Consider the following 26,559-nt stretch of genomic DNA (forward strand, 5'->3'; position numbering starts at 1 on the left):
AGGTGCTTCTACGTCATATGTTGGACATATTTTCTCTAACACGGTATTTATCATTGCTGGGCTAAAACTCAAATCCCATACCAGCAACTGAAGACTTAAGCATCTAACATGCCAAGAAATATTGCTCAAAGAGTCCTATTCAAAGAGGTGTTCTAATTTGGTTCATGTTATAGAACTCTCAAAAGTTTAAATACTGCTTCAGCAAAATCATGAAAAAGTTTGATCTTCCTAAAATGGACATTTGTGGACAACATTTCACATTACTTCAGTATTAGTGGAAATGAATTTTTGCATTGCCATCAGGTTGCTTAATTTTTAAAGCACTGAAACAAAGTTTAAAATGGCTATTTTATTGAGATGGTTCAGGAAATATATCACATCTTCATTGCTCTCAGCTGGAGCATCATGACCTGACTTCAGGTAGATGAATAAATTCTTTTATTCATCCCCCAAAATACACTAACCATACCACAACAAGAGAATGAAGGCAAACAAATCTGTGGTTTAAGTGTTTAAACCCCAGTGGACCCACAGGCCTCAGCTAGCATTTTAGACATCATTGTGAACACACACAGCAAGTTTTGTTACTCCAATTTAGTTAAAATTAAAGCTCTCTTACCAGGTCCTTCCGTTGCTAAAGCTAAGCTACAGATTCAAAGTTCATTTTCTGTGAATCACATGGACTTGTGGCCATGAACTTTAGCCTCATCAAATATGTACATAGGCAGTTACCATGGAATCTTGCAGAAGCAATTACTGTGCTAACTAGCATACTATAGTTTTAAGTAAACATGAGTTATTCTCATATACAGGAGGTTATTTCTTCTTTAAAATGAACAAGTTTCTACTTACACATCTTTACAGCAGTACTAGGATAGACCCTAATCTGGTGAATGAAATAGAGGTGGACGTCATATGCTTATTGGATACTAGTTGAAGTGAACTCGTCATTTCTTTTTATTGCTACGCAGCACAGATTATGTTAGTGCTTCCCATATCTACTTTTGGGAAGTAATTCTTTTAAGTTCAGCATGCACAAAGAAGCAAGTATCTTCTCCGTCAGTGAGCCAACACAACAGAAAAGTGTTTCAACAAATCAGAGGCTGTAATGCCCTCTTGTCTGCAGCTTTCCTGTAAACTGTTTTAGGGTTCAAACTGGCAACAGTCCCGTTTATTTTTGAAAATACTAACACTCAAACGGATACATTTTGCACAAATAGCCACTAAACTCAATTTAGCAGATAAAAAACTCTTTGTAGATGGCGACCCATACTATTTATTTAAAACATCTCTATCCCACCTTTCCACCCAATTCAGGGTCCCAATATTAGGTATCAGCTTGCTTCCTATGACTTCCACCTGTACTCTAGCTGCTGTATGCCTGTATGGATGTCCTTCTAGCTCTTAGATGGCACTTTGGTATACAAAAGAACATTTCATTTGCTAGCAAGACTGATTTGCAGGTAGCTTCTTTATGCAGGAGATTTAAAAAACAAGAAGCAGGAGTAGAAGGCAAATAAATCTACTTCATACTAGTTCCTACAGAAGGCACCAATACAAATAGGAAGTATCCCAAGACACTTTATATTCTTAATTAGTCAACATTTTAGTCATCCTAGAAAATTCAAGTACATAACTACACAATGGAACTTCTACCGGCTGAGAGGCTTCTGCTATCAACAACTGAAGTAGCATCACATACAAGACAAGGGAGCACAGTTGTCTACCTCTGGCTCTTGCAAGTTTGGACTGCACGATACTGTAGCTCCTAAATTAAACTATGCTTGAAAAGTATGGTGAAGGAGAATACAAAATTAAAAAGCTGTTTCCTATGGAATATGGAAGCTTACCTTCCCCAAGGGAATTCCCTTCAGAGATTGGGGGATGTAGAAGCTATCTAAAATTGTATCCCAAATCTCTATGAACAACCAAGTTCTGGGAATGAAGGGAGTATTTCATTGATCATATTTTATTAAAATATTGAAAAATTTTAAGATACTGCAAAAATACATGGTTACTGATCATATTCGTAACTAAAGAGAAATATGCAATTATGGTGGCTTAAGTCTTCAAAATGCCTCCAGGAATCCCCAAAAATACATTGCCAAATTTCTTACCGATTTCTATGGAATGGGCGTCCTATACTCAAAGCAGCAGCATTTGTCTTGTATGATCCTGGTGAACTGAAGCCATTAACAAATGCACCATTAGGAAAGGGAGCCTGCAGTGATCATAGAGCATATAAGGAAATATTAAGAGGAGCCACCCTACTGAAAACAAAGGCTGAACGCTTGAAATGGTTAACATATATGCCAACTCAAGGTCAAGAAAGTATGCTATTCTGCTTCCACCAACTGCACAATTTTTCCTGTTGTCAGAATATTCAACTGTACTGAGCAATACTGCTTTCTGACTGGTAAGAGCTAGATGGGAAGGAAGAAGGTTGAGACGGGACCTTCATGATTCAAGTGATAAATGCATAACCTGCCTCAGGCGCTTCATCTCAAGAGCAATGCTTCCCAAAAAGTCTGGACTCCTTCAGAAGAACGTCAAAAAAACCAGTGATGCTAAGGGCACCTCTTTCTAGCAGCATTCACCCATCCTCTCTGAAGCACTACATCAGCCTCCATAGGAGGCATGAATTTCTGGGGGAATAATAGCTTTGTTGCTAATGCCCTTTTCCAATGGCAGAAAGCACTCCAGCCAGCAAAAGCCGGGGGCGGGGGCGGGGGGGGAGAGACTTTCACCACTTCCCCGTGTCCCGTTGCAAGACACCTCCATGCCCCTGTCCGAAGTGATTAACAGACATCTGGGATTGGGATCAGAACAGGCTGAAGCAATGGAGGAAGGGGTTTCGAAGTCTGCTTCTACGAGTGCCACTTTAATTCCACTAAATAGGATCCAAGGTCCAAGCTTGTATCAATGATTTGAAACTAAACAAGTTCATGTAAACCTCTTGGAACAGTTGGTATCTTATTTTCCAAGCCTTAAAAAGCCCACAGTCAAAGCACAACACCCATTCACTGCATATTACTAGCAGGACGAAGCACAAATTTAGTATTTTTACTGCTATTGCAATACTGGAGAGATAGCCTTGAAAAGCCATTTAGCAATAGTTAACAATATACTTTCTTTAAGACAAAAGCTCATTTCCTATAATTCACTGGAATGAGGACCTTGTAAACTCATCACCATTTGAACGTATTGCATATAGAGGGCAACTGCGTGTAGACTTATCTTTAGACATTTGGAAATCTTTTACAGAAGCCTATGTATGGATTTGCCAATAGTGTTTTTATAGCCATCATTTGTTTTTTATTTTTGTTTGTTCTGCACTAATAAATAAAAAATTAAAATATGTTAAAAATAATATACTTTCTTTGAAGCAAATCAAACCCAAGAGAATATATTTGAGACAGAAGCAACAACTCACCAAAGGTGTTTCAAAGTAAGGTGCAGGGTTTGGAGACCATGTCTGAGGCACAATGCTGTAGATAGAGTACTGCTGAGGACTATATACAGGCTGCACAAACACTGGTGAGGCAAACTGTGCTTGTGTTTGAACAGGCTGAGCATAAACAGTGGAATCCACTACCCGGTAACCATTCTTTGCAAAAAATGTGTTGATGGCTTTTATCCTGGCCTGCAAGAGAAAAAACAGTATCAAACTATGATACAAAATTATGCTACATTCACTATACATGACGACCTGGGGTATTGGGGTGGGGTTGTTTTCCCCCTACAAAATATTTTTACTGGAAAGGAAAAAGGGAGAGTCACACTACTTATTCTTAATATAAACCTTCCCCATCACTTTAACCTGTGGCATAAGTTTTACTTTTGTTCAAATTGCTGAGCCTTGGGGTAAATGAGAATTCAATTTAAATGACTTCAAACACAAATCTGTAATTATTCCGATTCTGCGCTAAAGTCATATAGCTCATGAAGCCCACCTACAGACACACCCCAAGCAACAATATCATACTGCCGGCAAATCTAATTTGTGACTACTGCGCTGGAGTGATGAATGGGCAAAGATCCTGCTCCTTTCTAAAAAAAACACCAATCCCCTTTACCCTTGTTTGGTTTGTGGGCTGAGCAGACAGCCACCAATCAGGACCCCTGGAAGAGCTAGAGAAGCCAAATAGGACAAAAGAGTGGAAGAAAAAGGGGAGACACTCTCAGATAGGCTGTCAGCTGGGGGAGAAACCTGTCACAGGAGACTTTAGAAGTCTCAGAATCTGTCTTTTGTGATAGAGCAGACTAGCTTGAAGAACAGACTGTTCTGAAGCCCCCCCCCCCTTCTGAAGGAGACTAATTAAAGACTGTGGTTTATGAGAGATCACATTTACACTATGAGAATCCTGAGACTGAGGGGAAGGCCAATATTCACTCCAAGAATACAAACTTGACTGCTAAGTGTTCTCTAAACTCCTAAATTATCAAATGAAACTATATAAATGAATAGGCCCAGCAAGACTGTGTAACACCTGTAAACGACTTTTATCTTCTTGAGTCATCAGAATGTGTGGTTGGGCTTTAGAGACTGTGTCCCTCAATGTTTCTGTAGCAAAGGCTGAATTCTTCACCACTACAGCCCGGAAAACCCACAACAACCATCTTCACCACTCCTTTGATAATACATCACAGATGTGGTCATATTTGAACTAGCAAACAAGAGGGGGAAATTCTCAGTCCACCATTACTGGGGACTAGGATACCTATGAAGAGGTTACATTCCTGATCGCTAAACCACTATGTGAGATCTGGAATGTGCCATCAGCCCCTTTGCTTCCTCCCATCCTTCTTCCATAGGATGACATTGCATCTGCATCAGCGCTTGCTGTGGTTAACACTAACCAAGGTAGCCTCAAGGCTACAGTTTGTCATCTACACCATGGAAAGAGGTGGGTGGAGAATTCCTATGAGAAAAAGGAGGACAAGCAGCACGTGAGTTTGTGACAAGGAGTTTCTAACTTCTCAGGTTACAAGCCACAGTTCAGTTATCAGTAACATTACATCTGTACTCGTGTTACAATTAGTGTTGAACTTAATTATTTAATACTAGATCAACCATTAACATTTGGGAATACTTGGAGACTTACCATTATTGGCTTGCCCTGAAAGGTTTTTACTTCTTCCCGTAAGTATTTAAATGCCTGCACATATATAAAAAAGACTATCTGAGCTCCATTTGGACAGAACTTCACTTCAAAGATATTAATAAAGCTGAGAGAACCATTAATCTAAATTCAAGTTGCACTAATACATTTTAAAAAAGAAATCTGGGCTCTTTCATCTATTTTACTTCAGGAACAGTTAGAGTTTTGACATGTAAAGTGCTGTCCTAAGACAAACCTATTCTTTCATGTAACTGGTGTTAATTTTTAAAGAGGGATACGCCTTCCTTTTGTTCAAAGGTTTGAATGTCAGTGTAACTCCAACTGCTGCCCATTACTACTGCTATAACAAAAAAATAGGGCATTAACTGTTATCAGCAACTGCCAGAAGCCAGGTAGATTCATAATATTTTGTTCCCAACATACAGCTACAGAGTTTGAATGGTTAGCAGTGTTTTCAGTCTGAACAAGAAGATTCTAACAAAACAGCACTTGTAAAATTAAAGTTGAGACATTTTGTTTTCAAGACTGCACACGCAGTAGCAGTTACAAAGCTCCTCCTTTCCTAGCTAACAACATTTATGTAATAAATAAATAAACTTTCCTTGACCTTTTGCAGAACAACTGAGTTTGGAACAAAATTAAACTCAGTACCTTTGTTAAATAAATACAAAAACTAGAATTCTACTGAGGACAGATTAAACCAACACACCATTTACAGAGTCATTTGATTAGCATTTATTAACAGCAGTATGTACTACAACCAAGGGATAACTGCCAAGCTAAAAAAGATGCTAAGAGCTAACATGTCATCTCTTTGTCATACTGGGTCAGCTGGACTGAATGCTCCCACACCACCCAAAAAGTCAACTAGGTGGGTAACTACCACCTAGTGAGAACATGCCTGAAAAAGGAAACAGCAAAGATACCATCTATATACCTGCTCCTCCCCACACCCCATTCAAAAGAGCTAACATTCTCCATATGTGTGTTCAACCACACCCAAATTTCTGGTTGCATTTATGAAATCTATTTTTATCAAGTTCCCACTAAGGGACAGGTGTTCAAGACAGCCACTATTCCCCCTCAGCACCTGGGGACAAGGCAAGGCTACATTTTTAAAACTGCTATAAACACACCTCTGCTTTTAAGAATATAAGAAGTCATACAACAGATGTTTTGCAAATCAATGTACTGGTTCCAAAAGTACCATGCGCAAATAGAAGGCCGTGACCTCCACCCTTCGCCCTGTTGCAGGTGCCAGTTACAACAGATTTCCTTTCAAAACACAACCCTTCACATCACATCTCAAGCTACTGCCAAGGGCCCTCTGTAACTCAGAAGCAACTTTCCATTTGGTGTGAAGGGTTTTGCGGAAAATAGAGGGTGGCAGGAACAGCCTTGATTCTCACAGAGCTCTCCCTATAGTTTTTCTAGATCCTAACCTATGAGGCCTTGCAAATAAGCTGCATGGAATGAAAACACTGGAACAATGCAGAAAAACTCATAATACTCTTACCTGCTGTGCATCAGTATCTGACTGGAATGTAATGTACCAGTTGTTGTTGTGAGCAAACTCACAACTTATCACTTTGGGGCAGCTTTCATTTTTAAACAATGCCTTCACCTCCTGGAACAAAAATATTAAGACTACTTTAGTAAACCAACAACGGCTACAAATCAACGAAGAATCCAAACCCTACATTTCCAATCACCTCTGACATTTTTTATCAACACAGATGTCAAGCATTTTAACATCTGGGTCCAAAGATAAGATTTTTACATTTAATCTTGCTTTTTAAATCTTTTACAACTCCTACAGGGAAAGAGAACACTCGCGCTGAATCAGACACTTACACACACACGGAGAAGAGTTTCCCTGCTAGGTTTGCGAAAGCAGTTCAGAAGCATCACATCACTTCCAAACAAGATTAATACTAAAATATTTTATCTTAAGTCAATGCCCACCGTGTGGTAATCTAAATCGAATTGTCTTCCTACACAGAGAAAGACTGTTCCAAGATAACTATATATCCACCATTAAGGTTTTATTAAGAGGCCACGCTGACAACTAGCAAAATTAGCATATTATTTCTTTTTAAAAAGCCATTCTAAGAGAAATGCTTGAAATACTCAACAGCACTACAGGTATTTTTTAAATGTGAAAATATCACCGTGAAATATGTTTATGTCATCTCTCCTTCAGTGAAGCTCAGTCATTATAAGGTACGCAAACAACTATAATATACCTAACAGCTTAGATCCTAACTATGCTTTCTGCTGGCAAGGTGCGTATCAGTAGTGGAAAAGGGAGAGGCACTTGTCAACAATTCCCCCTTTCCAATGTCACTCCCCCCTCCCCATCTTTCTGGGGAGCTGACTCACAGGGGCACAACGAGGAAGACTACAAGTGTTACCTCTGTGAGTGCCACTCTGCTCCCACAACTATGTCACAGAGGACATAGATCTATGTCTAAAATGAATGACATACTGGTGTGGCGAGATGGAAGCTCTCTAAAAGGCTGTATTCAATTGATATATTAATTCTAACACAGCTTCACAAAGTTACCACCTCATTTTAACATAGCTTTAACTGATCTGTGATCAATTATTTCATATCTAGATGATTTTCTAGCACCACAGGGATTTTCTTCAAGTGTCCAAAGTTATGGGAAGTTTCAGGATGCATCTTTACCTCTACAGGTGTTGTTTCAGGAATCTCACGGAGAATAATAATGCATCGTTTGTGGTTTGGCCTAACTTTTTCTCCTCGCTCATCTACTTGGACCATAGGAGAAGCTAATAAAAAAAAATAGTATTTTTTAGATCCTAGAGATAGATACAACTCTGTAAGACCAAGAACACAAAATTACACATCAAATCTCTTCAGTCAAATTCTGTTTAATTTCTACTCATTCTCATGTAACAACCACTGTAGTCCTGGTAAGACAGTTTAAATGGGTAGCAACTGCCACCAACGTAAGTATTGCTCCAGATACACTCATTGGTGCATTCAGTTTCTAAAACACATCTACTGCAGAGGTGGATGAGTGTCTCACTGCAATAAGAATGGGCGCATCTTTGCTTAAGAAGTGAAAGAAACCAAGTCAAAATCCAACATGGCTCTCAAGTTCATTTCAAAGACTCAAAAAAAAAAAAAAGATTTCTTACCAAGTTATTCAGATACGGACATGCATTTATTATTTCAGTGAAGAAACTCTACTACCTTTCAATACCCTAACCTGAGGGAAAGAAGTTGGATGCTAATGTAGCGTTCATTTAAAGTTTATAGGGTACATTATCTAGAAAGCTAGATACTACTTTCTGTAAGATGAACAGCTTTCAGAACCATACAAAGGTTTGATTCACACAAAAGAGAAATGGGGAATACACACTGATACAACTAAATCTGCAGAGCTAGTGAAAAGATTTAGACGCACATCTCAGCACTTCCACAATAAGATCCATATTGGTTGTCAGTTTCTTAATTCCTTCCATGTTGGCAATTGTCCATATTGGAATAAACTGATCACTGTCCATTTGAGACATCAAGTAAAGATCCTTGGAAAGATTCTCACTAGAAGGAAAAAACAAAATGCATCTCAGGGTACTTTCAGACTATAAAAACATTCTAGCATACTTGAAGAAATTCCATACATAGCCCAATAGTATTACAGGAATCATTGCAACAACACAGGTTTATGACTGCATACTAAATATTAAGAACCATGTGCTTTGTAGTTTTGGCTGTGCTAAAAGATACTGGTCTTCCTGGGCATCCAGAGTTGCCACGATCCAGCTTACTGGATCGGGGGAACTCTGTTGACATGATTTACCAGGATTTCAGTAAAGCTTTTGATAAGGTCCCCCATGACATGCTGATGGGTAAACTGGAAAACTGCGGACTAGACTATAGGACTGTTCGGTGGATAGGGAACTGGTTAGAAGACCGCACTCAAAGAATGGTGGTCAATGGCGTTTCATCAGATTGGAGGGTGGTGTCCTGTGGGGTGCCGCAGGGCTCGGTTTCGGGCTTTTCAATATTTTTCAATATTTCAATTTTTCAGTTTTCAATATTTTTATCAATGGTCTGGATAAAGGGGTAAATGGGCTACTTAATAATTTTGCTGATGATAACAAATTGGGAGGAGAGGCAAACTCCCAAGAAGATAGAGTTAAAATTCAACAAGACCTGAATACTCTGGAGAAGTGGGCGGTTGTGAACAGGATGCAATTCAACATAGGTAAGTGCACAGTGTTACTTCTGGGCCACAAAAAAGTGAAGCGCAAATACAGGATGGGGGATACAGTTCTGGGTAGTAGTGTATGTGAAAGAGATCTTTGAGTAAGAGTGGACTGTAAACTAAATATGAGCAGTCAGTATGATGCGATGGCAAAAAAAGGCTAATTTAGTCCTGGGTTGTATCAAAGGGGCCATAGCGTCAAAATCGCAGGAGGTCATAGCCCCTCTCTATACTGCCTTGGTCAGGCCGCACCTGGAGTATTGTGTGCAGCAGTTCTGCAGGCCTCACTTCAAAAAGGATGTGGACAAAATCGAGAGGGTGCAGAGGAGAGCGACGAGGATGATCAGGGGTCTGGAGACTGAGCCCTACGAGGAAAGGCTGAGGGCCTTGGGAATGTTTTGTTTGGAGAAGAGGAGGTTGAGGGGGGACATGATTGCTCTCTTTAAATATTTGAAAGGCTGTCATTTGGAGGAGGGCAAGAAGCTGTTCCAGTTAGCAGCAGAGGGTAGGACTCGAAGCAACAGGCTTAAATTACATGCAGAAAGGTAGCGGCTGGTATTAGGAAAAACTTTTTCACGGTCAGAGTAGTTCAAAGGTGGAACCAACTGCCTAGGGAGGTGGTGAGCTCCCCTTCACTGGCAGTTTTCAAGAAGAGACTGGATGAATATTTGTCAGGGATGCTTTAGGCTCATCCTGCATTGGGCAGTGGGTTGGACTAGAAGGTCTGTATGGCCCCTTCCAACTCTGTGAGTTTGTGAAGTACACAGCTTAAATCCAACACAAAGACATCATGAGGACTGCACATCGCTCACTGATCTTTCTGACTCCCCCCCCCCCTTCCAGCATATATTTGTGACCCCAGAAAAGTCTATTCCTGTGGTTACAGAATGGGACTGATATGACTGAAAGGGAAAATCAATTCCTTCTTCCTTTTTCATCACTGGAACTCCACTTAGGCAACAGGCAGGAAGAAGTGATTTCCCGCCCCCCACATTGCTCTTCCCCACTGCAGCCTCCCTGCATGTGTAGTTATCACTCCACACAGGAACATGGGCAGCCATCGGCACCTCCTCCGGACCGTGTGCAGCATGCATCCCTATGATGCTGATTTCCTTCTGGAGTCTTGACAGAGCCAGGAAGGAGAGTGTCAATCTACTTCCATTGCCATTTCAAGGCTCATGGTTTTGGTGTTGACCTATAAAGCCCTATGCGGACAGGGTCCAGCATACCTTCGGGACCGCATCTCCCCATATGTTCCCCAGAGGTCGCTTCGATCAGCTAATAAGCAGTTGCTGATGGTCCCTGGCCACAGGGAGGTCCGCCTGGCCTCTACCAGAGCCAGGGCCTTTTCAGTCCTGGCTCCGACCTGGTGGAACTCTCTGTCTGAGGAGACTAGGGCCTGGCCGGATTTGTTATCTTTCCGCCGGGCCTGCAAGACGGAGATGTTCTGCAAGGCATTTGGTGGGGGCTAGGCTGTCCTCTTGCCAGCCATACCACTGAAGACTGTCCACAACCCATGCAGGAGCTCATAAAGTATGACATATACTTATATCCGCCATCTGAGAAATTTTATTGCACATTGTTAATGTTTTTAAATGTTTATTTATAATGTTTTTTTGGTTTTATACTGTATGTCATAAATTGTATGTTGTTACACCACCCTGAGCCTGTCCGACGAGGAGGGCAGTCTAGAAATGTAATAAATAAATTTGCTGAAATTAAAAGATTAGTGAAATACATTTTCTGATAGATTTTTGGTTGATTACGATTCCCTTACAGCAAGTTGAGAGCCTGTATATAACCAAAACAAATGCCATATAAAAAGCAGCATGAAAAAGCTGTACAATACCGTGAGAAACAGAACTCTAGTTGTTTCTTCAAACATTCTTTCAAGTCTTCGGCAGAAATTATAGGGCTCCCTTCATCTGAGAAAGATATTTGTATTACAAACACATTCAAAGTATGACTATGAATGGAGTACACTGACTGAACCAACTATATTCAACATAGTAGTATACAAGTTTTTTAAGATTATGAAGCATGTTGAAATGGATTTCTGGATTGCTTTATCAATGATTGTTGTGGTATTTTAGTGTAGCGGGAGCCAGTCTGGTGTAGTTTGCTTTTCTTGCTGAGACTGAGACATGCCTTTAGATGTAATATTAATTATGAAATGAATTCTGATTTTATGTCAGGCATGTAAACATCAAAGAAGTGTTTTCACAACAAACTGAATAAAAATCAAATAGATCTCACAACAGCCATATATATGATGGTGCCAACTCACAAAGGGCAGGGATGAGTTAGTTCCACCCCCACCCCATGTAGGGACAGCCCCTATGCACATTCAAACTGTATACGTGTTGATGCCATCCACATGACTGTGGACACAACTTCTCTGCATCACAGGGACAAAACTTACATGTGAATTCAGCAGATGAGTTGGATAGGAAGCTGCTGCCAGCTCTCCTACACTGGCCTTAACCACAAAAGTGCTGTGCGTATAGGACTTACTCCTACCCACATATTACAAATTAGATGCTGAAGGGAAGACTGAGGTTTGTCCAATTCTAACCGTGAAATGGAGACAGCCAACTCACAGCTCAGAAAAGTTAAAAAATTGCGAATGCTGCACAGAACAGGAGAGGATATAGCGATTCTGGAAAAGCTCTGCTAAAGAAGTGGATTTAAAGGAGGCATTTAAAATAATGAACCATATCTGATGTCTTTTAGAAATTCTCACTTAAAACCTAAAATAGCTTTTATTTCCCTTCCAGGTTCCCTAAAACACCTCATTGTCAACTGTAATTTGATCACACTCTCGAAATGTCCTCCCGTGTACCCAAAATGTGCTCCATGTGTTCAAGCTACTCTTTTACAGTTCTATTGAAAATTAGATGTAAAAGTTACTTGGGGCTCGAGAGTTTCAAACACGCAAAAAATAGGCATAATGTTTGACCTTACAAGTGTATATGTGGAAACAAACTATTTGTCACTATTCTAGCTCTTAATACTTATCTTGATAATCGTCAAAAATAATGAACTTGTTTAAAAAAAAATACCTGAAGGGTAAATAATTGGAATAAGCAGGGGGATGTAGCAGTAGCATTTAAAAATCAGGACCAAATGATACCACGGATCTAAAGGGTAAAGCATAACTTCAACATCCAGCATATAAACATGTACAGTTATCTACAAAATTTTTGGTACTGAAGCTCTCACAGTGTAGACTAGATTCTTACCAGGAACTTCATAGAGTTGGTATCCAAGATCCTCTGGGGCCAAGACCATTCCATTAGCTGCCGATTCCTCAACGCTTGAACTGTTTGATGGTTCACACGATGAATACATTGCTTCAAACTGCTTAGCGCCATCCTCTGCACCCTCAGTATTCCCTACCACAAATACAAATGCAATCAATGGGGAAAGGGTTATAAGCATTGAATATGTATATCCAGGGCTTTTTTCTGGGAAAAGAGGTGGTGGAACTCAGTGGGTTGCCCTCAGAGAAAATGGTCACATGGCTGGTGGCCCCGCCCCCTGATCTCCAGACAGAGGGGAGTTGAGATTGCCCTCTGAGCCGCCGAGCAGCGCGGAGGTCAATCTCAACTCCCCCCTGTCTGGAGATCAGGGGGCAGGGTCACCAGCCATGTGACCATTTTCAAGAGGTTCCAGAACTCGGTTCCCTCGCATTCCCCCTGAAAAAAAGCCCTGCCTTTATATCCTTTCATACTTATAAGCAGTTCCTCTTTACATGGCTTTTAACAAAGTCAAATAGGACAAGGCTCACTACATATGTCTCCCCATCCAGTTCAGTCAACTTGAATCTAGATTTATAACAGGGGCTATAACCGCAAGTACTGATCCTCATACATCCCTTCTCTCCCCATAGACTCAAAGCATGGAATTCAATACGCATTACATGGTGTTTTTACAGAGACACAGTAGTTAAAAGCTAACTACTATCTAGGTTACAAAACACATTGCAATAAATGGTAACACTTTTGGCCTAATAGGAGTTCTGATCTTGAAGAAGTGGTCATCTTTGCCAAATGCCAACACTGAAAATAAAAATCCAATTTTAATACTTAATTTCCTCCTCTACAAGGAACCTATTATGTGCAAAACTGACAAGTCTCTTTCCTAGCACTTCCATTTCAACACACAAGTCTGGCGGCTTATTTTATTACAGACAAGCGCACAAAGTTTTTCTCAGTGGCAGAAGTATGTTTTGATCTCCATACATAATCTGATGGAGTTTATAAAATAATTTTATTCTTTGCACAAGATTACAAATAGACCCAACTATGTGATTCATCCATAATTTACAGAAAATGTAAGCTGTTATTATAACAGTTTCTAAGGATAGTTTTGTTAGGCCACCATACTGAGAAATGTAATGAATTTAAGTGTGTGTGTGTATCTTTAAATGCCTTGTGTGGGACAGACGCGAAGAGTGGGGGTGAAAGAGAGGGAGGAGTGAGTGAGATGATTGGCTGACGACTGCGAATGTGGGCGGAGTGAACGGCTGCTTCAGTTGCTGGGTGGGGAGAAAAGAGGCGGTCCGGGGAAAGCGGGAAGGCTGAGCGCAGCCTGAGCGCGTTTGAGCACTTCTGAGAGAAATGCGACCTGAGCGGCAATTCGAACTCGGTGTGTCTGAGAGAAACCCGGTCATCCCACCTGAAGCAGGCAAACTGAGCGCGCGCCTGAGAGAGAGAGCCTGTGTGTGTGTGAGTGAGAAATCGGTATCTGAAGCAGGCAAGCTGTGCCTGCAGCCTGAGGAAGTTTATGAAGGTCTGAGTGACTGTGCCTAAGTAAAGCAACTTTAAGAACAGATAACACTCTGAAACTACCAAGCTTAAGAAATAATATGAAACTGATATGCAAAATAAAAGGGGTTTTTGTTGCTGTTTATCCCAGAGTATATGTTATTCCTATACCCCATTCCTATCCTCAGGGCCACATAGCCACACGAACAAGCCTGACCCTTGGGCACCTTATTAAAGGGGGAAATTTAAATTATTTTGGAATCTATCCAGCAATCTACCCAGAGGGGGCAATAAGAAAAGATTTAAAGGCAAAATCTAACTGAGAAAAAGAAAGGGGCTTGGAACAAGAAGCCTCTAGGAAAATGAACTGTAACTTGCATTTAAACCTCTATTTATCTTGTTGCCCTGTGCCTACTTCTTGTGAGGCTAATATTTACTTTCTTCATGATTTCTACTAAGCACTAGCAATGTGCCAAATTCAAATTTATCAGAATACAGCAGAAAGGCCACAGACCTGGGCCTTTCTGCTGCCTCGGGGCCTGCTGTGAGGCGGGGTGGCCCAGCCCAGCAGCCCAGCAAATATGCCTTTCATCGCCAGCTAAATTCCCCTCTTACAGTTCCTAATCTCTGTATGTGCCTTAAGGTAAAAAACAGGACTGCTATGTTGAATGCTCACTGCTTCAATTACATGATTTGCACTTCTGAGATAATAACATTAATAATAACAACATTCGATTTATATACCGCCCTTCAGGACAACTTAATGCCCACTCAGAGCGGTTTACAAAGTGTGCCATTATTACCCCACAACAATCACCCTGTGAGTTGGATGGGGCTGAGAGAGCTCCAGAGAGCTGTGACTAGCCCAAGGTCACCCAGCTGGCTTCAAGTGGAGGAGTGGGGAATCAAACCCGGCTCTCCAGATTAGAGTCCCGTGCTCTTAACCACTACACCAAACTGGCTCTGATGCTATGATATAAGGGCAGCTTTTTTTTCAAAAGGTTTTAGAATCACAGTGATATTTACATGGTGTATACTATTGGATACAGGTACTCCTGTATGCCCTAAAGTGAAGATTTCTATATTTTGTTTAAGCATTTCATGTTTCAGAAACTCACTTCCCTCCATCTGTTTACTTCTCTCAGCATGGCAGTGAGGCTGAGGTGGGGGGGGGGGCAGCCTTCCTGCTGCTAGAGCCCATTGTATTAAATCACAACAGGCTCTGGTGCTAGTACTCTCATAATTCAGACTGTATGGCCCATAATTTCCTAGTCGTAGTCTCAGAGTTGATGACACAAGCTAACTGGGGGACCTGATAAGCAATCTGTCATTAAACTAATGTGAGTCAACCTGTACTTTAACTTTCACCAAGCCATTCTGTAAATTTACAAATCTAAATCCATCACACTCCTTAACCTTTCTAAAGTGCAAATTCCCCCACCAGACTTAAAGCTAACCAGACTTACACTTAACCAGGATTTGCAAGAAGCCTGGAACACTGACATCAAAATCTAGTCAGGGGGTTGGACGAGATGGTCTGTATGACCCGTTCCAGCTCTACGATTCTAGTTAAGTGGGATCCCAAGTTAACCTTGCTGCTGCTAATATAATGTTTAACTACAGTTAAGGGTGGTAGGAATTCAAGCTCCAGAAGGGAAAGGAAGAAAGAGTATACAATCTCACAGCCTACATCCAACTGCTTATTTTAACGAAATAAAGTGAATCAGGCTGTTTGTAATGTACTTGGGGTCCTTGTATCCAGGTAGAACAAACCTTTAGCAGATATGTAGACCAGAACTTTTTCCAGTGCTTTATTTTTTCCACAGAAAATTTCTGAAGATTTATTTTTTCATTAACTTAACAATGACTGGATGTCATTGCCAATAAAATATAAGGCAAGCTTGGTAGCTGAAATTAATCCCTTTCAAGTGATTATTCCTGGGGATTATGTGAAACAATACATGTATGTTTTATTGATTTGTAAATACGGGACACAAATACAAAGAACTGAAATATTAAAAAGCAAGTTATGAACTCAACTGATTGGCTGTATAGGTCAAACGAAAACCAAAACTAAAACTCTTATTTTATGTGCCCTGTCACATGGTGAAGAGGACATCGTAGTCACCATCTGATATTCATTTAAAAGATTTATATTCTGCTTTTGAAATTAATCAGGTAGTTTTTCTGTGAAATTTAAAAGTAGCAAGTAGAAACCCGCAAGGCATCTCATTTCCACCCCCATATCCTCTCCCCCCCTTTCCTGCTTCCCTTTCTCCCTCCCAACCACCTTTGTCTGCCCCCCAGTCTTCACCTTTCCCCATCCCCCCTGGCAGCCTCTCCCTACGGCCCAGTTGCATTGGGCAAGCTGAGCCGAGTCCAGTTGCATGGTGGGGAACTTGCAAGGACTTGCAGGGGGTGCTTCACTTTTCCCTCTATCCTCTTCCCCATCCCACAGCCTCTTTCTGGCAACCTCCATATGTTCACCTTTCCCTACATCCTTCTCTCCTTCAAACTGTCATGTACGCCAGCATACCTGCCATTATTGTATTCTGCATTTTGTGCTGATCATTACTGTTTTGCTAAAGTTGAATTCTGTTATAGCATCTGAGTGTGTGTAAACTGCTAACATAAAATGCAGGAGAGCCACTGGGGCCTCTCCATTATCTGTTGAAAATATGTACTTTCACTTTTCCAACAAGTGTCCTTGAAGGCGAGCTGCTAGCAGCGAATGTATCTTTTCCCAGAGACTGGGATATTTTCACTTTGTACTGCATTTAGTCTAAACTAATTAGTTCCCATGTAACTTCTTTGGGGTTTCGCGCCCAAACATCAATGGACCCCAAAGGGAGGGAAGTTTCCCTATAATAAGTGCAGAGGAGTTAGCCGAGTTAGTCTGTAGTAGCAAAATCAAAAAGAGTCCAGTAGCACCTTTAAGACTAACCAACTTTATTGTAGCATAAGCTTTCGAGAATCACAGTTCTCTTTGTCAGATGCATCTGACGAAGAGAACTGTGATTCTCAAAAGCTTATGCTACAAGCTTATGCTACAGATGCATCTGATGAAGAGAACTGTGATTCTCGAAAGCTTATGCTACAATAAAGTTGGTTAGTCTTGAAGGTGCTACTGGACTCTTTTTGATTTTCCTATAATAAGTAATGCCTTTGTTTGAATTGTCACTTCTGCCAATTGCCACCTTTGTGTGAACACCCTGAACTATATGGATCTCAATAAAGTTGCTTCAACTAGAACGGACCTTTGGATGCTCACCGAGAAGGGTCCTTCTCCTCTGAGAAGTGGAGGACATCTTGGGTGATTCCCTTTGCCCCATCAGGGAGGCAGGAAGTAAAGTTTCTTCCTCTTTCCTGTTGGCTGTGGGAACACCCTCTCCCTCAGTTCGGGTGACTTCCAATAGCAGTAATTTCCTTCTTCTCTGTTGCTTATACTCATATATGGAAAGATCTCTTCATCTGAGTCAGACCTGGAAAACAGTTACAGGAATATCGAGCATAGAAAGAAGGTTGCAACACAAGATGTAAGCAAAGAAGAGGGATAGACAGGTGAGGACGAGGAAGCCTGGGAGGGGCAAGATGTCCTCCGGTTCTCAGAGGAGAAGGACCCTTCTTGGTGAGTATCCAAAGGTCCATTCACCCTCTGAGGCGGAGGACATCTTGGATGCTCCCAAAGCAGTTAATCTCTAGAGGATGGGATAGATTCCTCGTCCTGTAATACATGTTGCAACACTCCCCTCCCAAATGCAGCATCTGCAGAGTCATATAGATTCAGTCTGTAATGTCTCACGAAGGAAGACATGGAAGACCGCTTTACACACTTCCTCCAGCGATGCATTATTTAAGAGGGCTGCGTTAGTGGCTGTGCTCCTTGTAGAATGTGCCATGATCCCTTTGGGGATTTCTCTATTGTTCGCTTTGTAGGCTTCCGCTATGCACACTCTGACGTTCCTCCCTATTGCAGCTGTTGACATCTTTTTTCCGAGATTGGGAGTAGAAGCATTTATGAAGAGAGATTCCGACTTCCTAATCGGTTCTGTCATAGTCAGGTATGCTTTGAGAGCTTTCTGTACATTGAGGTTGTGCCACTCCCTCTCTTTAGGATGAGTTGGACTAGGACAGAAGGATGGTAAATAAATTTCCTGTGCCCTATGAAATCTTGAAATTGTTTTGGGATATGAACGTTGGGGTCAGTACGTAGGACTACTTTGTCCCTGTGGAATACACACAAGTCCAGCTTTATAGATGAAGCCCCAAGTTCTGATATTCTTCTGGCTGATGTGATGGCAACCAGAAAGGTAGTCTTCTGACTTAGCCACGTCAGTGGAATGGACCCAATTGGTTCAAAGGGAGGCCTGGTTAAGGCTGACAGGACTACATGTAGTTTCCAAGAGGGAAAATGATGAACCACAGGTGGACTTAGCAAAGTAGCACCCTTGAGAAAACGTTGAATGTGGGGATGCGTGGATAAAGTGAAACCATCAAACGGAGAGATGACAGAAGCAAACGCTGCTACCTGTTTTCGTAGAGGGGCTGGTTTGAGCCCGGAGTCTAGGCCGTCTTGTAAGAAATGGAGGATGGCTGATAGCAGAGGCTGCAGATGGCTCACCTTCTTTCTCCTAGCCCATCTAACGAAGGCCTTCCAAGCAGTATTGTATATTTTGATTGTAGATTTCTGTCTGGATGCCAACATGGTGTGGACCACTTGTGGAAGGTAACCTAGGTCAGTCAGTGAGGACCTCTCAATTTCCACGCAGTTAAACACATCCACTCAGGATGTGGATGCCAGATCGGACCCTGATGCAGCAAGTCTGGGATGGAGGGCAGTGTGACTGGGTGGGATGTTGCCAGCGCCAGAATTGTAGAGAACCACGGTCTCCTGGGCCACCATGGAACAATCAGTATCACCTCCTCTGTCTGCTCGGCGATTCTCCTCAGAAGCTTGGGGAGGAAAGGAATCGGCGAAAAGGCGTACAATAGCCCCTCGGGCCATGGAGTTGAGAGCGTTGATGCCCTCTGCCCACGGATGATTGTACCTGGAAAAGAATCTGGGTACCTGATGATTGGAGGGGGGAGGCAAAGAGATCCACTATCGGTATCCCGAAATGTGATGTCACCTGTTGAAACACTTCCACTTTGAGGGACCATTCCCCCGGTTACAATGATTGGCGGCTCAACCAGACTGCCTGTAAATTGTCGATCCCCCTGATATGCTCTGCTTGAATGGATTTTAGTCGGCCCTCTGCCCAGGACAGGATCTTGACTACTTCCTTGTGAAGTCTGGATGAGCAAGTGCCTCCCGCTTGTTGATATATGTCTTGGCCGACGTATTGTCTGTCCAAATCAGGATGTCTTTGTCAACTACAGCCTTGTTGAAATGTGGGAGGGCCAGATGGATCGCCCGTATCTCCAGAAGGTTGATGGGAAGATGAGATTCCTCCTTCGACCAGATGCCTTGAACCGGTTGTCCGTGCACTGCCCCCAGCCCAAAAGGCTGGTATCTGTAAAAAGTCGTATCTATTGTGGGGAGAGGAAGGCTTTCCCCTGACGTAAGTTGGTGTCTTTTGTCCACCATCTGAGGCTTTCCTTGACTTTCAATGGAACCCTGACCGTTCTGTTCAATTTGGCGATGATCTAGGCTTGGAAAGTATGAAGAAAGGAAAGAGATCTCTTGTGAAGTTGACCCAAGTATAAAGCCTCGCAACTGGAAACTAGCATCCCTACCAGTTTGGAGTGTGTCATGAGAGAAGAAGACCTGTTTTGAAGCACCACGCTGACAAGCTGCTTGGTCTTTTGAATTTTCTCGTGAGGGAGGAAGAATTTTCCTTCCTCGGTATTGATCGTCAAGTCAAGATGCAACAGCTACTGTGAAGGAGTGAGGGAACAGTTGCTCACGTTTATCAAGAAGTCGTGGCTCTGTAGGTACTCGATTGTCTCTGCAGTGTCATGAAGAGATCTCATACTGGAGAGCGCTCTGATTAGAATGTTGTCTAAATAGGGGTGGATGTGAAGACCTTTTCCCCTTAGACGCATGACAGGATTGATGAGGACCTTGGAGAAGACCCTGGGAGCAGTTGCCAGGCCAAAGGGAAATACTCTGAACTGGAAGTGACGACCGCCCACGCAAAACCTCAGGAAGCGGCGGTGAGCACGGTGCATCGGCACATGGAGATTCGCCTCCGAGAGGTCTATGGATGTAAGGAACTCTCCGGACCGTAAGGCCTCAGAAATCGATCTTAGGGTCTCCATGTGAAAATGTTTCATCCTTATGATTTACAAATTTTAAGTCCAAGATTTCTTTGGAACGGTGAAGAATATCAAATACACACCGCTCCTCTCCTCCTGAGGGGGAACTAATTCTATTGCCTCGATGTTTAGCAGGTGACTTATGGCTTTTAAGGTGATGAGTGTCAGAGAGTCAGTTTGCTAGTCAGTTCTCAAGCCAAAGCTACGCCATGTTCTTGTGTTATAATCTGTAGTTGTTTAGTTCTCTCCCTCCAGGCCCAGGTGTTGCCCAAGCCGCATATATCCATGGGAGCGAAGAATTCTTATCACTCTGTTCCGGCCGACCTTGATGTCCTCGCCTTCCCAGGCCTTCTAGACAGGACTAAGGGGGGAGGCTGGGAATGGGTGTCTGAAGTGTTGTTACTTTCATTTTGTGTGTCATTCTCAACAAAGCTTTTGTTCAGCCAAGACTTTCTTAGTCCTTGGAGTATGGATAACTGTATCCTGAGCATTGTCTTTCAAAAAACCTTTTGGAATCAAGAAACTGTGCTTCTTGCAGAAGGGGGGAGACGAACTCTAGATAACTGGGATTCCGTAGTCTGACACTGAGTCTTCTCTGGGGGTCCTTGCGAAGCAGGGATTTTACTAAATGATCCAGTGTGTAGGATAGGAACTCTATGATGTTTCTTTTGGAGACTACTTCTAAGGTCTATGCGTCCGCCTTGGATTCCACCCAGGTTTGATGAAACTGAAGTAGCATCCCTCCCACCAGGCCCCGGTTGGAGTCACGACTTTGGGGCTTTGGCTTCAAACTCCTGTCTGTCCCCACGAGATTGACTGAATCGGGTGGACCTGGATCCAAAGGAGGATCATTTGAAGTTTGGCTTGTTAGAGTCCTGTCGAACTCTTGCCAAGGAGTGATGGGTACAAAAGGACTGGAAGTTGGAAGTATGCCTATTGAGCCTCCTAAGCGACTTGGGTAAAGCTTTCTTCTTATCTCGCATTTCCACCAGGACTTTTTCCAGAGAATCTCCAAAAAGCATGTCACCCTAGAATGGGTAGGCCATGAGTATGAATTTGGAGCGAAGGTCTGCCAGCCAAGCTCTCAACCAAAGGAGTCTCCTTGCGACTGCTGAAGAAGCTATAGCTCGAGATGAAAAAGTCAGAGCGTCTAGGGTGGCATTGTCTACCCTAGGGAAAAATTCTTTACAGCCTTTAGGTCTAGAAGACTTGCCCTGTTTACAATCCTCCCCTTCCCCAGGAGGGGCTTCTTGAAGGCCTAGGGAGGCTAGAGACTTGGCCAGAAGGTACTGGTAATCCTCAGACTTGAACAACCTGTCTGGCTGGTCTGGCATATCTCCCTCTTCAGAAAGCAACTCCCCGTCTTCCCTATCTTCGCTATCAGAGGAAGATTCTCCCCACCCCCAGTCTCAGTTCTGCCCCTGGTGTCGCTGGGGGCTGATTTTTGTGCCGCTTCAGTACGCCATGTATTGGCAATGCAACGCTGTATGGGAGGAGGGGAAGGGGGGGGGAGAAGTTGCCTCGCTTGTCGACCTGGGCTGAGACTGGCACAACCTTAAGAATTCCTCCCTCGTGGTCTGCCGCAAGAGGATCATGAAGTTGGGCTGGGGGGGAAGGATAGCCCCATCAGGTACGTTACCCTCCGATGTTGTGTCCACAACAGCAGTCTGCTGGGTCCAAACTGTCCTGGAAGGGCCCGCTGCGGATCCTCCCACCGGGGGGATGGCAAGCACATCTTTGGACGCCACGCACAGCTTCAGGTGAGCTCCGCTGACATTTCTCGCTTTTTTGTTCGCTGCTGCCTCTGTGCTCGTCTCTGGCTGCGGGAAGGATTGCGCTGCTGATTTGGAGCCTGGTTGCTTTTTCTTGCATTTAGAAAGCGTACACGGCTCTGGGGCCGGAAAGGGGCCGGGATTCCGTTCCTGCTGTGGAAGCAGGACAGTGCCGGGTGACTCAGCGTCTCCTGTTGTCAGTGCTGCTGTAATCAGGCTCCCCTCCTCGCCATCCATAAAGCTCCCATCAGAGTCTACTGGCTCTATAGTCTGTACATCTTGCCAGTTGTGTAGCTCAGCAGGAGCAAGAACAGAGTAAGAAAAGCTAAGAAACAAAGACTATAGTCTGAAGAAGTAAAAAGTGGAAAGAGGAACATTGAGGAAAAGTGAAAGTGAAGAGAAATGGCAGAGAGATCTGCCAGAGCTATTGCTCTCCCCGGAGGCAGGAAAGAACTGAGGGAGAGGGTGTTCCCACAGCCAACAGGAAAGAGGACGAAACTTGACTTCCTGCCTCCCCGATTGGGCAAAGGGAATCACCCAAGATGTCCTCTGCCTCAGAGGGAGAACACCTGTGCGTTAACTGTGGAGAGCTTGAGGGACTTAACTGCCAGGGACTGACACAAACCCTCTAAACAATTATCTGCCTCACATTTTCACCTATATTTATTAATTTACTTCATTTATATACTAACTTTCTCCACAATGGGGACCCACAGCAGCTTACACTATTCTCTTTGTCCCCATAATATCCTCACGAGGAGGTAGGTTAGGCCGAGAGCCTATGACTGGATCAAAATCACCCAGTAAGCTTCCACAGCAGAATGGGGATTTGAACCCAAGTCTCCTACATCCTACTCTGAAATTCTAACCGCTACGCTGGCTTTTATGAGGGAGGGGGCTGTTGTTGAACTGCAGCAAGCAGCCAGGTATGGATGAGTCATGCAAGTCATGTGGTATCATGTTATCCAGTGGATGCTTCTCGGCCTGGTTCCTAAGTCCTCCCTCAAAGGCCAAAACAGTTCCGGAAAGGCCCCCTCCCTATGCCATTTATTGACAGAAGACAAGCCTGGAATTCTGGTTAAATTGTTATGGTTGCCTAGCAACACCCACTGAGGACATCTGCTTAAAGTAACAGGTGCTCCTTTTATTATGTTGGGTTTTTAAACCATCCAATATATATATTGGACTTTCAATATATATATATATATATATATATATATATATATATATATATATAAGATTTCAGGTTTTTCTGCAAACATGGGCATTTTTCAGGTGAGCGGGAAGACTTTTCTTGTCCATTCATGGTTCCAATCTCTTGACTTGAATATCCACAGATCAGAGCCACTTGGCTATTAGTATGTAAGATACCAGTTATGCTACAAAGAATGATAATAAAACTGAGGTGCCCCAGTGACTTCCATGGAAGAGTTTAAATTATGTTGAAAAATATGAGGGGACAATCATGTCCAAAGGACGAGCTAAAATGAGTATGTTAACAGTTTTCAGTACCTCTGGCTTTTCTCTAAAATCTCAGCAACGTGTTATATATATCCTGCCTCTGCATGTAACACAATGGAAGAGAAGTAAAATATGGCGGGAAGAAAATGTAGAAATTATTTAGTATCCTTTGGTCACTGAAAACTTCCCCCAGCAATCTGAGGTGCCAAGTCAAGTGAAATGGAACGTCTGTAGCCACAATGTTGATAATGTGACTTTCATTTAGGTGCTCTAACTCCTTGAGGCCTGCCTGAAAACTGACACGTGCTCTGATTGTGGCATCATAAGGCAGACAATGATATTTCCTAGAAACAAAATGGGGAAAACCCCTCTTAGCTTTAGCCAACAGAGAAGAAATTGGTAGAAAGATTCAGGCCTATCCAAAGCCTACTCACTAGATCATTACATGGACATAGCTCTACCAGAAACTGCTTATACAGGTATGATCAAGAGAAAAATTCCTTTTAAAAAAAGATGCAGGTTAGACAGAAGAAATTATATAGATGTAGTATCAAGCCAAAAGCGCTACTAGTGTAGAACCCTTCACATCCACCAATTCCTTTAGGAGAGGAAACGGATTAAAAGATGGTGCCCTTCTCACTGGGAATCTAATCCTGCTTCCGGACCAGATGGGAGGAATCCCCTATCAATCAGGGTGGCCTTCCTCTTCCAAATCTGCCTTGAACCACATGGGCAGTCAGAGTAAAATATATTTCAATAAATGAACGGAAATCATAATGGAAAGTGTAGCTGGTTCCGAATGTAGCAGCCTGATTATGCCATACTGGCTGTCAGTTTGTTTCCAAGTCCAATTCAAGGTACTAGTTATCACCTTTACAGCCCTTAGCAGGCCAGGACCCATGTATCTGAAGGGCCGTCTCCTCTCTTATGTACCCAAACGCCTACTTTAGGCTACCATCTACTAGCTATTCTCCTGCTTAAGGCCACCTGGCATCAAACAGAGGCCATGAATTTCTATACTAGCCCCCACTTTGTGGAATCAGCTACCCGGAGCACTGAGGAGACTGCCAACATTAGAAAACTTCAAGAGACACTGCTAGGCCATTTTATTTATCAGGTCTTTTATACACTGCAGAAATATTAGGGCAGGGGAGGGGTATCTCAGGTTTTATTTTATTCTACAGACAGCTTGAACCATGAGAAAAGGCAGGATATAATTTTTAAATAAATATCTGAGTTATGAACTAGTGCTATTCAAGAACACAGCACTGAGCACTGTTAATAAATGCAAGGTGACTCAGATTGGCAGATGTGAATTTTTTTACTTAAGAAACACATGCTTAACAATTATTAACCTGTGCAATATTTAAGTTGTTTATCGTCTTGGTCCTCTTCAACACAGAAAAGTAATCATTACCTTCAACATGACACCAATTCTATTCTTTTATTTTATATAAAATATATTTTATAATCAGAACAAATTCACTTGAGTTTAATATCAGCAGCAGCTAGATGCAGCTTTCAGAAGGCATGTAATTTGTCTAAAAAGCAGCTAATATAATTTATTTGTATCCCATCAGTAACATAATTTTGCTTCTCTTAAGAGTTCCCTGCCATTGTATGAATTTTAGCCAATGTATTATTTACAAAGTATCATTATTCCAAGAACAACTCAACAGACTACTTGGGTTGCAAATGGCCCTCAGATCTCATAATCTTTTTGTTCATAGGGTCAAGTGGTCACTAAAGTGCAGAAATGGTAAAAAAAAGTTCAAGAAAAAAAGTGAGAAAGAATACAAGGAAAGAAAAAGCAAGAAACTGAGCAAGGATTCATTTCTGCAAATTTAGCAACTTGTTTCCCTCTTAGCGCGATACTTGGTCATCACTGGGCCTTGTAACTTTAGTAAGAAGCTATTTCTAAAATCTTCTAAAATCTGTACATCTACATAGGAACTCAAAATAAGAACCCTCCCTCTCTACCTACCCCAACCAATTACAGCTTCTGAAGAAGCTGCCAATTACATCATGTCATATTTGCAGATTGGTGCCTAATACTATCAATCAGTGTACGGTTGCTGGAACTGTACTTTCAAAGACAAGAGCACTGGTTGCTTCTTAATGAAAGGTTCAGACCCACAAACGACATCCACAAGCCACTGTCAGCATTTAAAAGGACATCCTTGATGTCTTACCCTCTGTGCAACTTCCGGGCACAGCTGCGGTCTCTTGCCATGAGAGCTCAGTGCCATTCGTTCCAGGGGCAGCTTCCGAGTTTCCCTGCATGCCTTCTTGCCATACTTTTGCATTAGGATTTAAGCTGGCCCCTTTCGATGTTACCTGCTGAGAAAACAGAAGGTGTATTAGCAAAGCAATATTTAAGAATATTGCATTTCCACTGCTGAATTTCTGGAGATACCTTCCCTCTAAAGCTCAGATTGGCAGCCAAATTTTGTCTACCATCTACGCTAAATGTTTAGTTACCTGGCATTCATGAGGAATGGGGGCTTGCCAGCTGAGCAAATGTGTCAGCTACTTAAGCTTATTGCTCTGCCCCAATCCAGCAACCAAACCGTACCCTCACTGGAAACACCACAGTGACAGCCCGTAGCACATAGCAAGAACTGTCCTGTTCCCCCCCAGCCACGGAGTTGCCCAATGCAGCAAGCAGCCAACCCAGGAGCCCTTGGACAAAGGTGCCTCTCAATACCCCAAGGCAGGCTGAGGAAGAGGAGACACCCAAGGATGACGGTGCAGGGTCTTAGAAGCCGAGCAAAGAGCAGAGGCATCAATCTGGCCAGCTGAAGTGGAGGCATACATGCACGCCCAAAAGTGCAGGGATTTGGTGCGTGTGTGTGTGTATAGAAGGAGCGTGTCCTCCTGGCAATGCCAGTTGACTGAGTGTCCCAGATATTGAGGGGCCAGGTAACACTTTTAC

General features: G+C 42.6%; 1 protein-coding gene across 1 annotated transcript in view; it reads right to left on the minus strand.

The window, feature by feature from the left end:
• Window positions 1-26,559, minus strand: part of LARP4 (La ribonucleoprotein 4) — a 54,000-nt gene that overhangs the window by 17,676 nt on the left and 9,765 nt on the right. Inside the window, 9 exon segments of the mRNA XM_054975710.1 lie at window positions 2,118-2,221; window positions 3,434-3,643; window positions 5,106-5,159; window positions 6,640-6,750; window positions 7,816-7,919; window positions 8,561-8,697; window positions 11,214-11,289; window positions 12,607-12,759; window positions 25,817-25,961. Of these exon segments, the coding sequence (XP_054831685.1) occupies window positions 2,118-2,221; window positions 3,434-3,643; window positions 5,106-5,159; window positions 6,640-6,750; window positions 7,816-7,919; window positions 8,561-8,697; window positions 11,214-11,289; window positions 12,607-12,759; window positions 25,817-25,961 (1,094 nt within the window).

This window comes from Eublepharis macularius, chromosome 4 (genome assembly GCF_028583425.1).
Source record: "Eublepharis macularius isolate TG4126 chromosome 4, MPM_Emac_v1.0, whole genome shotgun sequence".
In the NCBI taxonomy this organism is placed as follows: domain Eukaryota; kingdom Metazoa; phylum Chordata; class Lepidosauria; order Squamata; family Eublepharidae; genus Eublepharis; species Eublepharis macularius.